This window comes from Coenobita brevimanus, chromosome 56, assembly GCF_032717465.1.
Source record: "Coenobita brevimanus isolate Jiangsu-jjx chromosome 56, ASM3271746v2, whole genome shotgun sequence".
Classification (NCBI taxonomy): Eukaryota; Metazoa; Arthropoda; class Malacostraca; order Decapoda; family Coenobitidae; genus Coenobita; species Coenobita brevimanus.
In genome coordinates, this window is record NC_137009.1 from 3475414 (window position 1) to 3490749 (window position 15336).

The 15336-nt window shown below is 42.1% G+C and overlaps 1 protein-coding gene across 1 annotated transcript in view; it reads left to right on the plus strand.

The window, feature by feature from the left end:
- LOC145401604 (UDP-glycosyltransferase UGT5-like) overlaps nucleotides 1-15336 on the plus strand; it is a 101019-nt gene that overhangs the window by 34682 nt on the left and 51001 nt on the right. Inside the window, exons 5-8 of the mRNA XM_080273797.1 lie at nucleotides 381-474; nucleotides 9956-10047; nucleotides 14466-14599; nucleotides 14733-14952. Coding sequence (XP_080129923.1) covers nucleotides 381-474; nucleotides 9956-10047; nucleotides 14466-14599; nucleotides 14733-14952 — 540 coding nt within the window. The remainder of the gene's footprint in view (nucleotides 1-380; nucleotides 475-9955; nucleotides 10048-14465; nucleotides 14600-14732; nucleotides 14953-15336) is intronic.

Genomic DNA, 15336 nt, shown 5'->3' on the forward strand with positions numbered 1-15336 from the left:
GTAGTTCATTGGGACAAGCTTCTTTCTTTCTGTTTGTCTATACTATTTCCACTTTACCTGGGCTTCATCCACCTCTCAAATCATGAATATTGAATAGTGTTAATCATGAAGAGGCTCTATAACGGTAAGAGATTTGCCCTCTTTTGTCACCTAGGTACGTGAAATAACTGGAAAAGGAAAATAAATCGTTGCTAAGTTAAGTTGGATGAATAATAATACCGCATTCATACAGGGTGGCCATGACAAACACATATCCAAAGTTTCCTGTCATCAATGAAATGTTAAAATTAACACTGAAGCATCCACTGTGACGCTTTTGAAACCACTCATACCTGCAGTAACTTCTTCGATAACACATAAGATATCTTCTGTCTCTACAGTGTGAGAACAGTTGACTTGCCACCACGGCCAATTGTCCCAGCCGTTGTACATGTAGGGGGCATCCACTGTCAACCTCCACAGCCTCTCCCAAAGGTAAAAAAGATTTAGTGTACTTATACTGATACCGAAGTTATTGTTTTCGCCATGGAAATTGGTAAACACTTTAGTAATTGTGTTAATTATGAAGCACTGTGAAGCACAAGTACCTCTAAGAGTTGCTTAATGATTAACTTCGTACACAACTTCATTTATCAGTTTTATGCAGCCCACAATATACCAGGAGATATGTATCCAGGACTCTCATTTTTGACACTTTATGTGCATACCATCCCATCATCTGAGGCCTCTAAGACAAATAGTACTAATGCCACACACTCTCTTTCTACAGGCACTGTACCAGCTTCTTGTATCGTCTCAGGGTGATGGTAGCAGTCACTGCTTTCTTAACCCAGTCTATTTTATGGTTGTCGGTTTAACAATTTTATAGATTGACCTGGGTAATTGATATTCATGTAACAGCATTATTATTTTACAATTATATCAGGTTTTACCAAAATTCTGTTAATTTTAGCTCATGTATTCGTGATTTTTTATGTATTTATGTTTAATGAATTTCTCGCGCACCTTGAGAAAAGGTTTAGCGACCTTTGTGGATTTTGTGTAGCAGCTCTAATCTGTTTTCCACTTCATTAATTCACTCAATTCGGGCATCACTGTTGGTACCCTGTAAAGCAGTGACATTAAGACAAATACATACAATATATACTTCTCTCTCTCTCTCTCTCTCTCTTTCATGTCAGCATCCTATATCTTTTGGTCCATCTCTGGTCCAGTAAGAGTAACACCCAAATGTAAGGCTTTTGTAATCAAGAACATATTAACCCTTTCAGAACAGTGGCAAATATTTCTCAGTGTTCTTGTTACAACAATACGATTTTATTCAGTTCAAGGGAGAACTCAAGAGGCAGAGTAGTTAATGTAGATTACTGATACCCTCCTCGGGAAAGTAAAGAAAGTTGTAGCTATAATGCATCTTCAGTGGTGAAAGCATTTGGCATTTCCTTGCCAAGTTTCTACATATATCAGGAAGAAGAGGAGGCTAGAAATTCATGTGACCCCAACATCTTTGATGAAGATGTTTGCTTTGAAGCTGTTCTGACTTCCCTTCCTCAAAAGAATTGGATGTTTTGCACATACTCAGCAACTGTGTGTGAGCGATGGATTACTCACCCAAATGTAAAAATTTCACTACTCTCATCATCGCTTCAGAAAATTGCATCTTTGATCAACTCAGTTAGGAAATCAACAGGAGCTACTCTGTACCTTCGATCTAAAGGGATTGTTCTCCAGACACAAAATGTGACAAGTTGGATTTCATATTTGAAAATGGTGAAATCTATACTCATGAACCCTGCAAAGGTGAATAATGCAATTGATCTTCTGTCCCAGAGAGAGCAGAGGAGTACGCAAACCATGCCAGTGGAGATTTCTGCCTTAAAGGAGCTTGTGATTGTCCTCGAACCTCTTCACGAGGCCATGGAAGTCGTGGAGGGACACATGAAAGTGGCCGTAATTGCTACTGGACCAGTGATTCAGGGACTTAAACACTCACTGGAGAATCTAATTCCTAATACTCAATTACAATACTGTGAACAACTGGCTAAAGTGCTACTGGACTCTGTGATGAAAAGATTGGATACGGAATAAGAGATGTTCAAGTGGTAGCTTTTTTTTTTTTTTTTTATCCTAGGTTCGAACTGGATTGGCTTTTATTACAAGACCAGAATGACCAAGTGCTGGCATATGTCAAGGAAATGCTTGAAGAATCAGAGGTGGTTCACGAGGGGTCAACAGTGGATGAAGAAAGTAACAAGGATGATCTAGCAGAGGGATTACCGGAATCAAAAAGACCCAGACTGTTTTCTTTCATACCAAAATGCTCATCAAAGCTCCAAAATCAAGGGGTATTAGAGGGAAGCACAGTGTCAGTGAGTCTCTTGTTGAAGCAATATATAGAGGAATCTGCCATTTTCCAGTGATCCAGTGCTATACGGGAATGAAGTGTCACAAGCTTTGCATCCACTGAAGAATCTTGCAAGAGAGGTAACTGGGTGTACTGCTACATCTGCTCTATCAGAGCGAGTTTCCAGCATTGTTGGAAATTATTTAACAGCGAACAGAGCTCAGCTTGGTGTCACCTCTTTCCATTCAATGTTACTCACTCAGACACGTTCACTCGATTCGAGTGACGTGGCCTCCATTGTGAAATGGCACAGTCGCGCGAATAGCGTGGTTTAAGCACCAAATAATCGTCAGAAAAAAACTTATAGGCCGATTTGCGTGATTTTTTAATGCGTCATAGCGCCGCCAATGCTCTCTCGAGGTAAGTCATTGGCAATGCTGCTTTGCCTTATCTACCTCAGCCCGCTCCCTCCAACCTCAGTGTTTGTCGAGCAGTCAGGCGGTGGTGTTTGACAGCTCGTGGTTCCCTTTAAATCATCCATAATTCTCCCCCTCTTGCCCGAGGCAAAGGCCCTATTGACTCAATGAGATAATACATTGTATGTGAACATATAGTGACGTGATATTGTCGATGGAACATACATATATGTATTGAAAAGCAATTCTGGCCGTTAGCAATCGTTGGGCCTTGGAGCCAGACGCATGGTCAGTGTAGCAGGGTTTCGCCACTCCGCCCCCTCCCCGTAGGCTGTATGGCGTGAGTGGAAATACGTATATAAATGAAGCCAAGGCATAAATATATATTGTGTGAAAGATACTGTGGATGGCTTGGTGAAATTATGGAGCCAGCAAGCATTACGTACGGCATGAAACAGAGTGTTGTGAAGGGGCAAACCTGAAGTCGGGAGGGGAGAATTACCGGTGTTTTAGGGCTGGAATTATTGTGATTCTGATAGTGTAAATGCGTATGGAATTGTATGAAATATACGTCAAACAAGCTGCGAGTTTCTGTGAACGAGTGTGGTGTGTGCTAAAAATAGCGTTGCCTCATACTCTCAGGAAGAAGCTGACTCACACACACACTACATAACTCCTCATCTTCAAATCCCTGGTCTAACTGGATCAACACCCCTGGAGGAAGTGAGTTCTGCAAATTTTGTTGATATATATAATAATCTATTACCATTACGTCTCCAACTTTCAGACAAATAACCATTTTCTCCTACAGATTACACATATGAAAGAAAGTAAATCTCCACAGCAGTAACTATAGAAGAGTTATGTTTATGTGTAGTAGGTTATAACAATAGGAAACATCCATGGAAGATGTAACAGTCTGTACAGATAGGGGGAAAAAAAGTTGGTAGCATAGTCTTCAGGCAGGTGTGCAAGGAAAAAACAGTGTGTGTAAATGTTGGTAGCGATCGGAAGAGTAACCTCACTTTGTCGGACAATTACTCGAAAACTATTAGACTTACCGATTTCCTGTTACAACCATCATCAATACCACTAAATTCTACGTAAGATCAATACCAGAATGTAAGCCTTTGGTAGCGTTTTGGGGAGTAAAAGGCGAAAGAAATGTTTTTGTTCCTAGCGGTTGTTGTGTGACAAGCGCTAAGGGTAATAACATCGTTTTGTCGGCCAGTTACTCGAAAACTATTAGACTTATCGATTTTCTGTTACAACCATCATCAATACCACTAAATTCTACGTATGATCAATACCAAAATGTAAGCCTTTGGTAGCGTTTTGGGGGATAAAAGGCGAGGGAAATGTTTTTTTCCCTCGCGTTTATCAGTGACATTCGCTTGGAGTAATAACCTCCCTTTGTCGGCCAATTACTCGAAAACTATTAGACATCGATTTTCTGTTACAACCATCAGCAATACCACTAAATTCTACGTATAATCAATACCAGAATGTAAGCCTTTGGTAGCGTTTTGGGGGGTAAAAGGCGAGGGTTTTTTTTTTTTTTTTTTTTCCTCGCGTTTGTTATCAGTGACAAGCGCTCGGAGTACTAACGTCACTTTGTCGGCCAATTACTCGAAAACTATTAGACTTATCGATTTTCTGTAACAACCATGATCTATACCACTAAATTCTACGTATGATCAATACCAAAATGTAAGCATTATGTTACGTTTTGTGCGAGAAAAGGCGGTGGAAATGAGTGTCTCTTCGCGGCTGTTACCATTGATTAACGCTCGTAGTAATACTCTCACTTTGTCGGCCAATTACTCGAAAACTATTGGACATATCGATTTCACGTTTGAACCATGATAAAGAGCAGTAAATTCTACGTATGTACAATACATAACTATGTAATATTTATGATAAGAATTCGTTGTTACGTAGGCAGGAACATTGCGTACGCCGTGCGCGCATCACGAAAGTCAATCACGGACGGAGTGCCTATTACTTTCTTTCGATTTACTCGAGAACTATAAGGCGTATGGGGTTCTTCTTTGAGATGGGGAAAGCTGGTGAATTTGGGCATATTACTATGTAATAAAAACATAAGGTGTCTGGGAAAATTTAGCTATCAGAGGTCAGTGAATTTTTTCCGAAAATGGCTTTCAGTTTTTGGCCATTTTCTCGAAAAGTATACATCATATCTCAACCGGATTTGTTTCGTTAGAAAGCTGATGAAATTCTCTATAAAAACTTATAAGATCATTTTCCTGTATGATGGAAAACATTCAAACGGCGATGTTGGGAAGTGAAAACAGTTTACTCGACCATGCTTCCAGGGCTAATAACTTTTTTTGCTGGTGTTTTCCTGTGTTTTGGTTCGTTTATCAGATAGAACAAACATCGATGTCTACCTTGAGAAAGGTTTCATGGGAATACATGGATTTTTGGGTGGCGAAAATAAGGCAAGAATGTGTTTCATTCGCTCAAATTTGCCGCGCGCGTGCTCCCCGGCCGGGGGGCTTCGTCGTATAAAATCATGAGCCAGAAAACTTACTGAAACTTATCGTGTGCGAGGGGGTTTAGTGCAATGGTGAATTGTCTTAAAAACTACCACCTTTTTAGCTACTATCTGCAACTTCTACACAATGAAATCTAAATTTTTGTTTTCAAATAAGTTTGTGCCACTGTTTGTACGTAAAGGACAACCTTCCATTGCAATATTAGTGTCTTTCTTATCGAAAACGTTTTTGTTTTCTAGTAAGGGAATTTGTAATTATAACTGATTTTTGTTTTGCAGTAACTGTAACTGTAATGTAACTGCTATTCCCAAATGTATTTGTAATTCTATCTATCTATCTATTGCCAGACGCCTCAATCCCGTTTGGGGTGGCCACAAACAAATCGCCTCCACGTCACCCTGTCCCCCGCCATTTCACTGCCCTGCTCCCAACTCACACCCCCCTCTCTCATACACCTCTCCATACCATCCCTCCATCTCATCCTCGGCCTCCCCCTCCCTCTTCCCCCCTCCATCTCACTCACATACACTCTCTTCGTCAGTCTTTCATCCTCCATCCTCTCCACATGGCCAAACCACCTCAGTGTGTTCCTCATAACACTTCCTATCACATCCACATCCACACCACAACGCTTCTTTATATCCTCATTCGTCAGCCTGTCTCTCCATGTGACTCCACAAGCTCCTCTTAAATAACTCATTTCCACTGCTCTCACTCTTGACTTGTGTCCTTCCAGCAACGTCCAAGCTTCACTTCCATACGTTAGAGTTGGTATCACAATACTGTCATGTAGTAACTTTTTCACTTCCATGCTCACTTCCCTGCTTCTTATCACTGCTTTCAAGGAACCAGCAACCTTTCTTCCCTGCTGTACCCTTTCAAGCACTTCACCCTCCAAACCTCCATCCTTACTCATCAAACTACCCAAGTACTTAAACGTACTCACATTTTCCAATTCCTCACTATCCAACCTCGCTGTACATTCACTGACTTCACCTCTCTCAAAGACCATCACTTTACTCTTCCCTACATTTACCTTTAGATTCCGTTTCTTACACACTCTCCCAAACTCATCCACCAAGCCTTACAGCTCCTACCTTCATCTTCACTCAACAACACAGTATCATCTGCAAACAACAGTACAGGGAGTTCCAAACACCACCCCCTCCCACCAGGCCCACACCAACATCCACTACCCTACCTTGTACCTCATTTATTACCCCATCCATGTACAGATTGAACAACCATGGAGACATGCCACATCCCTGTTTCAACCCAACCTTCAAAGAGAAAAATTCACTTAGTTCACCATCCACACGCACTGCAGCCTTAACACCATCATACATACTCTTCACAGCATTCAACAACTTCCCATCTACTCCATATATTCTTAATACTTTCTACAATCCTTGTCTATCCACCCTGTCATATGCTTTCTCCAAATCCATGAAAGCCGCATACAACTTCTTTCCCTTCTCTAGAAAATTTTCCACTAAAGATCTAAGAATGAATATCTGATCTACGCAACCTCTTCCTTTCCTAAAGCCTCCCTGTTCTTCTCCAATAATTTCTCTGTTCTTTCTTTAACTCTGTCAATAAGTATCCTTCCATACACTTTTCCTATTATGCTAAGAAGACAAATGCCCCAATGATTACCACACACTTCTTTTTCCCCTTTTCCTTTGTACAAGGGAATAATTATACCTGACTTCCAATCCTCCGGGACTCTACCTTCCTCCCAGGCCAATCTCCACATCTTCCACATCCATTCTACTACTATCTCTCCCCCACGCTTCAGCATTTCACCACACACTCCATCAATTCCTGGGGCTTTCTCCAATTTAAGTTTCTTCATTGCTTCTACAACTTCTATCCTACTGATTTCTTCCTGTCTTCTCACCTCCCTCCTTCTCCCAGCCATTCCCCAGCCACTTATACTCGCATTACTTCCATCTATCCTGTATGTTCAACAATTCCTTAAAGTATTCTCTCCATCTGCTCACTTTTTCACCCTTCTCCACTACTAATCTACCATTTTTATCTTTCACTCCCCTGCTAACCTCACTTCCACCCTGTCTTACTCTCTTCACCTCTTTCCAGAACATTTTCTTACAGTCCCTCCACTTTACACTCAAATTTCTTCCAAATTCCTCATCCACTCTCTTCTTACTCTCTCTTACTAATCTTTTCACCTCTCTCTTTCTTTCTACATATAACTCTTTCTTCCGCCTCTCAACTTCTTCCACGCCCCTATTTATCAACCATTCATTGTATGCTTTCTTCTTTTGTGCCACAGCCTGTCTCACCTCTTCAGTCCACCAAGCTGTTCCTTGCACCTCCCTCTGTCTTCTCTTCCTCCCACACACCACATCACATGCTGAACATATTTCTTTTGTAAATATCCTGCACACACCTTCCACGTCCCCCATCTGCTCTAATTCATATTTGCCCAATCATTCCTCCACTTCTCTCTTATACTCTGCCTTTTTCTCATCCTCTTGTAACCTTTCCACTCGCCTTGCAACTACTCCTTCCTCTCGTTTTTCCCTTCTTCTATTCCTCCATCTTATTTGAATCCTAATTCTGGCCACCACCAAGTAGTGGTCAGAAAGTCCACTCCCCCAACCTCTATAAGCTCTTGCATCCATTACACATTTTCGCATCCTTTCATCCACACACACATAATCAATCATTGCCTTCCTTTCATTCAGTTCACCACCCACCCTTCTCATCACTCGCCATGTATATCTGTGGATCATTTTGTGCCTGAAGAGGGTATTGGCTATCACCAACACCCTTCCAGCACAAATGTCCACTAACGCACTGCCATTCTCATCTGTCTCAGCAGGCACACCCCACTCACCAACTATTCCATCCACCTTCACATTCCCTGCTTTACCATTCATATCACCAATCAAAAACACTCTCTCATTCCTTCCAAACTTTTCCATGCACACTTCCACATTTGTCCAGAACTCTTCTCTCACTCTGGTAGCACGATCTTGCGTTGGCGCATACATACACACAATCGCTCACATTTGTATTCCAACTTTCAACCTTACCCACACAATCCTTGACCCAAGTGATCCATACTGTCTTATGCTCTTCTTCCATCTTTTACTCACAACTATACATACTCCTTCTTTCGACCTCTCATTCTCACCTACTCCTGCACATATACCCCATCCATACTCCCATTCTCTCACATTTTCTCCTCCCCATTTTGTTTCAGTTATTCCACATACATCCACTTTCGCACCCTCAAGCACCTGGACAATCTCTCTCTCTTTCACCTCATCATTCGCACCTCTTACATTCCACGTTGCCATTACCAAGTCCTTTGTCCGGTCCTGGGTTGTCATCGTTCGGTCAGTCCATGTCCGAGGCTTCTTGTTTGTCTTTTTAGTTAGTTGTTTTCCGGGGAGGGGCACTAACCCTCCGCCAACCCTTTTAGTCGCCTTTTACGACAAGCAGGGATACTGGGGGAGTATTCTTGAAAAAAAAAACTACCCCCAGGGGGGTATTTGTAATTAAACTTGTAATTTTAAAAAAGTGAAAGTAATTGTAATTATAGTTAAATTTTTGAAGTGTAATTGCTCTAACCCTGATGAAGACTCGCATGACCCCCAGATCAGACATACACTGTGTGAGGTTCACCTCCGAGGTCATTAATTTGAGGTCACCAGTAATAGTAAACAAGTGCACACAAACACTGAGTGTTAGCCTGCTAAAGCTAATATAAAAGTTCCTGGACCCTTTATAATCCCTCTTCAAAAGCATAAGAGGTACATAGTCTCTCTGAGGTAGAAATATTGAACTAGAACAAAAATATGATTAGAGGGTTTGCCTTTTTGGTCCGGCAACGCCGGGTACCCCTGCTAGTATATATATATATATATATATATATATATATATATATATATATATATATATATATATATATATATATATATATATATATATATATATAACTGAATGAGGGGGAAATGGAAAATGTGAGTATGTTCAAGTACTTGGGTAGTGTGATGAGTAAGCGTGGAAGTTTAGGGGTGAAGTGCTTGAAAGGGTACAACAAGGAAGAAATGTTGCTGGTTCCTTGAAAACAGTGATAAGAAACAGGGAAGTGTGCATGGAAGGGAAAAAGTTACTGCATGACAGTACTGTGATACCAACTCTAACGTATGGAAGTAAAGTTTGGACCTTGTTGAAGGGACTGAAGTCAAGAGTGAGAGACGTGGAAATATGTTATTTGAGAGGATCACGTGGATTCACATGGAGAGACAGACTGACAAATGAGGAAGTGAAGGAGCATTGTGGTGTGATGTGGATGTGATAGGAAGCGTTAGGAGAAACACACTGAGGTGGTTTGGCCATGTGGAGAGGAGGGAGAGTGAGAGACTGAGGAGGGTGTATGTAAGTGAGGTCGAGGGGGGGAGAAGAAGGGGGAGGCCAAGGATGAGATGGAGGGATGGAGTGGAGAGGTGTATGAGAAAGGAGTGTGTGAGCTGGGAGCAGGGCAGTGAAATGGCTGGGAACAGGGCAACATGGAGGCGATTTGTTTGTGGCCCACCCTTACAGGATTAAGGAGTCCAACCATCTCTTGCGCTTCATACCACAAGTACACAGTTATTTTTTCTATCTTTTTAAACGAACAAGAATGTATAATGTGTTTTCAGGACTTGGAAGATTGGGTAAAGGGTGCTGGCAAGGATGGCTTTATATTCTTCAGCCTGGGATCAGCAGTGACACCGTCCAGCATGCCAGAGAAGTGAGTCAGAGTCATGTATTCACAGAAAGGTATATTTTACCGTATTGTTTTTGTTGTTATCATGATGATCATTATTATTATTGTTGTTGTTGTTGTTGTTGTTGTTGTCGGATTTACGTCTACATTATAATTATGTTTTATGGGTTTGATGGTTTCACCCTATAGCGCTCCCACAGTCTGCTGTGTGTTACTCCTGCTTTCTTGTAATACCTGCAGCTCTGTGGTCGGCACACACCAGTTTGTCCAGTGCCTTCCCAAGACTACCTCTCCTTCGACGGACTGGTATCTGTATACTTCTACACACCCTCACCCAACTTGCTTAGTTCATTCCATTAACAGTACAAACCATCTTAGTCTCCTTTCTACTTCCTTTATGATGCTTTCCACTCCAAGTTGTCACCTCCACTCTTATGATGATACCTCATTATTCACCTTTACTCCTTATATTTTTCGAGTTATTGGCATGTCATTTCGTTTCAGTCTCCTCGTAGCTTCCTCCATAACCCTCTGTTTCACTGTCGTCCAACATGATTCCTGTTGCAGAACGAAACGTTTTCCCTTTTATGGACATTGAGAACAATTGGGAGTCAATAGCACTCCGTCCGACATGTTGGCATCAGTAATGTAGCAAAATTTGTCTATAATATCCAGTGACTCTTACCACGGATGTTATTGATCTAGCATCGAGTGGTCGGGCGACGTCTCTACGTCCCCTGCAGCGAAAAACTGCCATCAGAGTAAAGTTATCACGCACTTTTCTACATCTCTTGTTTACCCAGTGTTTGCATCGGGTACGTAATGTACTACGGATATCTCTACCCACACCCAAACTGCATACACAACATGACCATTTACCCTACTCTGAAACCATCCCTAATGTCATTCGCTGGTTATAGCTCTGCATTCCTTATGTTTACTAGGAGACCTTAACCTTCAAAAGATGTTCTCTCGACTACTCGAATTCTTCAATACATTTTTTTACTTTAACTTCCATCAGCAGTAGATTACCTGCTTATAAAAGTTCCCATGGGCACCTTTTCCTCTAATCTCGTGATTTTGCTTCCATGGCCATTATGAACAGCCTTGGGCTTAGGACTGATCCCTGATGTATCCAAGCCTTAACACTTTTAGTCACGGTCAACTGTATCCTGTGTTTTCGCATAAGAACGCAAATTCCACAGCATACTACACCCGAAACGGATTTGAATCCTACACTCATAGCACCCATCAGGTTTCGATTCTGCTAAAGTGGCAGAGTGTGATCATCACAGACAAAGCACGAAACAACATGAAATTCACAACTGCAATCACTGTGAGTTTTGCACATAATATGGTCGAAATTCCAGGCAAGGAAGCGTTCATAAGACTGCTATTGCTGATCTCAGACTATTTGTTGTTAGATCCAGTGACTTAACGATACTTTTAACATTCGCATACATCATTGTAACCATCCCATCAGTCCATATCTAAGCTCTAAACTCTCTCATTTCTCGCGTACCACTTCCATTTGGACTCTTATCAAACAGTATCATATCCTTTGTCAAGTAGTTTTCCAGCAGTCGTCTGCCAGTGAGTATTAAAGAGGTTTCGAGTCCGAAGGAGTGACAGTCCAATTCAGATCTAATTTGGTCTGAAGACTCTTTAATAAGCTGAATAAATTACTTTCGGGACAGACAGACGGGGTGATAATAATACAGCACACACAATGGTAAAGTTGGGAATGTGAAGGTGGATGGAACAGTTGGTGAGTGGGGTGTGCCTGCTGAGATAGATGAGAATGGGAGTGCGTTAGTGGACATTTGTGCTGGGAGGGGGTTGGTGATAGCCAATACCCTCTTCAGGCATAAAATGATTCACAGGTATACATGGCGAGTGGTGAGAAGGGTGGGTGGTGAAATGAATGAAAGGAAGGCAATGATTGATTATGTGTGTGTGGATGAAAGGATGCGAAGATGTGTAATGGATGCAAGAGTGTATAGAGGTTGGGGGTGTGGACTTTCTGACCACTACTTGGTGATGGCCAGAATTAAAGTTCAAGTAAGTTGGAGGAATAGAAGAAGGGAAAGACGAGAGGAAGGAGTAGTTGCAAGGAGAGTGGAAAGGTTACAAGAGGATGAGAAAAAGGCAGAATATAAGAGAGAAGTGGAGGAACGATTGGGCAAATATGAATTGGAGCAGATGGGAGACGTGGAAGGTGTGGGTAGAATATTTACAGAAGAAGTATGTGCAGCATGTGATGTGGTTTGTGGAAGGAAGAGAAGACGGAGGGGGGGGTGCAAGGAACAGCGTGGTGGACTGAAGAGGTGAAACAGGCTGTGGCACAAAAGAAGAAAGCATACAATGAATGGATGAGAAATAGGGGCGTGGAAGAGGTTGAGAGGCGGAAGAGAGAGTTATATGTAGAAAGGAAGAGAGAGGTGAAAAGATTAGTAAGAGAGAGTAAGAAGAGAGTGGATGAGGAATTTGGAAGAAATTTGAGTGTAAAGTGGAGGGACTGTAAGAAAATGTTCTGGAGAGAGGTGAAAAGGGTAAGACAGGGTGGAAGTGAAGTTAGCAGGGGAGTGAAAGATAAAAATGGTAGATTACTAGTGGAGAAGGGAGAAAAAGTGAGCAGATGGAGAGAACACTTTAAGGAATTGTTGAACGTAGAGGATGGAAGTAATGCGAGTATAAGTGGCTGGGGAATGGCTGGGAGAAGGAGGGAGGTGAGAAGACAGGAAGAAATCAGTAGGATAGAAGTTGTGGAAGCAATGAAGAAAGTTAAATCAGGGAAAGCCCCAGGAATTGATGGAGTGTGTGGTGAAATGCTGAAGCATGGGGGAGAGATAGTAGTAGAATCGATCTGGAAGATGTGCAGAGTGGCCTGGGGGGAAGGTAGAGTCCCGGAGGATTGGAAGTCAGGAATAATTATTCCCTTGTACAAAGGAAAAGGGGAAAAAGAAGTGTGTGGTAACCATAGGGGCATTTGTCTTCTTAGTATAATTGGAAAAGTGTATGGTAGGATACTTATTGACAGAGTTAGAGAAAGAACGGAGAAATTAGTTGGAGAAGAACAGGGAGGCTTTAGAAAGTGAAGAGGTTGTGTAGATCAGATATTCATTCTCAGATCTTTAGTGGAAAAGTTTCTAGAGAGGGGAAAGATGTTGTATGCGGCATTCATGGATTTGGAGAAAGCATATGACAGGGTGGATAGACAGGGATTGTGGAAAGTGTTAAGAATATATGGAGTAGATGGAAAGTTGTTGAATGCTGTGAAGAGTATGTACGATGGTGCGAAGGCTGCGGTGCGTGTGGATGGTGAACTAAGTGAATTTTTCTCTTTGAAGGTTGGGTTGAAACAGGGATGTGTCATGTCTCCATGGTTGTTCAATCTGTACGTGGATGGGGTAATAAAAGAGGTACAAGGTAGGGTAGTGGATGTTGGTGTGGCCATGGTGAGAGAGGATAGTGTTTGGAAACTCCCTGTACTGTTGTTTGCAGATGATACTGTGTTGTTGAGTGAAGACGAAGGGGAGCTGCAATGCTTGGTTGATGAGTTTGAGAGAGTGTGTAAGAAACGGAATCTAAAGGTGAATGTAGGGAAGAGTAAAGTGATGGTCTTTGAGAGAGGTGAAGTCAGTGAATGTACAGCGAGGTTGGATGGTGAGGAATTGGAAAATGTGAGTACGTTTAAGTACTTGGGTAGTGTGATGAGTAAGGATGGAGGTTTGGAGGGTGAAGTGCTTGAAAGGGTACAGCAGGGAAGAAAGGTTGCTGGTTCCTTGAAAGCAGTGATAAGAAACAGGGAAGTGAGCATGGAAGTGAAAAAGTTACTTCATGACAGTATTGTGATAACAACTCTAACGTAAGAAAGTGAAGCTTGGACACTTGTTGGAAGGACACAAGTCAAGAGTGAGAGCAGTGGAAATGAGTTATTTAAGAGGAGCCTGTGGAGTCACATGGAGAGACAGGCTGACGAATGAGGATATAAAGGAGAGTTGTGGTGTTGATGTGGATGTGATAGGAACCGTTATGAGGAACACACTGAGGTGGTTTGGCCATGTGGAGAGGATGGAGGGTGAAAGACTGACGAAGAGAGTGTATGTGAGTGAGGTGGAGGGGGCAAGAAGGAGGGAGAGGCCGAGGATGAGATGGAGGGATGGGGTGGAGAGGTATATGAGAGAGGGGGGTGTGAGCTGGGAGCAGGGGAGTGAAATGGCGGGGGACAGGGCGACTTGGAGGCGATTTGTTTGTGGCCACCCAAAACGGGATTGAGGCGTCTGGCAATAGATAGATAGATAGATAGACACACAATTAAATATTCATGGAATCTTGATTCAGGAGATTACCAAGCAGTTGTCATGCATGTAGTATAATCTTATCCTTTAAATTGTTTGTTAGGCTGAGAAATGTCCATATTTCTACTGTGCTTTGGCTAGGCATCGGAAGACCTTGGTGGAGGTGTTCGGGTCACTGAAGCAGAGAGTCCTGTGGAAGTGGGACAAGGACACAATGGAGGACCTTCCCCCCAACGTCCGGCTTGGCAAATGGCTCCCGCAGCAAGATATTCTTGGTAAGAACTCATAGCCCTTTGTTCTAATCAAGGTTAGTGTTATAACTACTGTTGATCTATCTTACCTTGGATTTGTGTTATATATATATTTTCTTTACCTATTTACAACCAAGCTTAATGACCATTTCTCAAGGTGACTCTCGGCTGCGACTGTTCATCACTCACGGGGGACTGCACAGCACTATGGAATCTATGTACCATGGGGTGCCGGTCCTGGGAATGCCTGTGTTTGGAGACCAGGAGAACAACATGAGAAAAGCAGAAAATGACGGCTGGGGTAGTGTGTTGCTCTGGGACGACCTCACGCCAGACACACTGAAAGAGAAAATACAGTTTGTAATGCAAAACAGTGGGTAAGTTTCCTAATACTCTTCTGTAATGAATTTTTATTCTGATAATTATCATTATCCTGTTTCTTATATCAAGCTGGATAGGAATCTGGAGCAATGCTCTTTAATATCCTTCAAGATATAATTCAAAGGAGAAATAAGTCTCCATTTCATTCTCTTCTCCTCGATGGTAGAAAAAATGATGTTTGAAATACATTTCTATTTTTTTATCTTTAAGCCATTAGGAAGGGGAAAAATTCCCACCCTATTGTGGCTCTGGCTTTAATCACCTTTTACAACACATGAATCGTATGCAGGTGCTGCATTTTTCTTCCATTTCATGCACCAGATATACACCACGCTTCAGCGGCAAGCTCTTTCTTTACAGATTTCATAATTTATACAGCT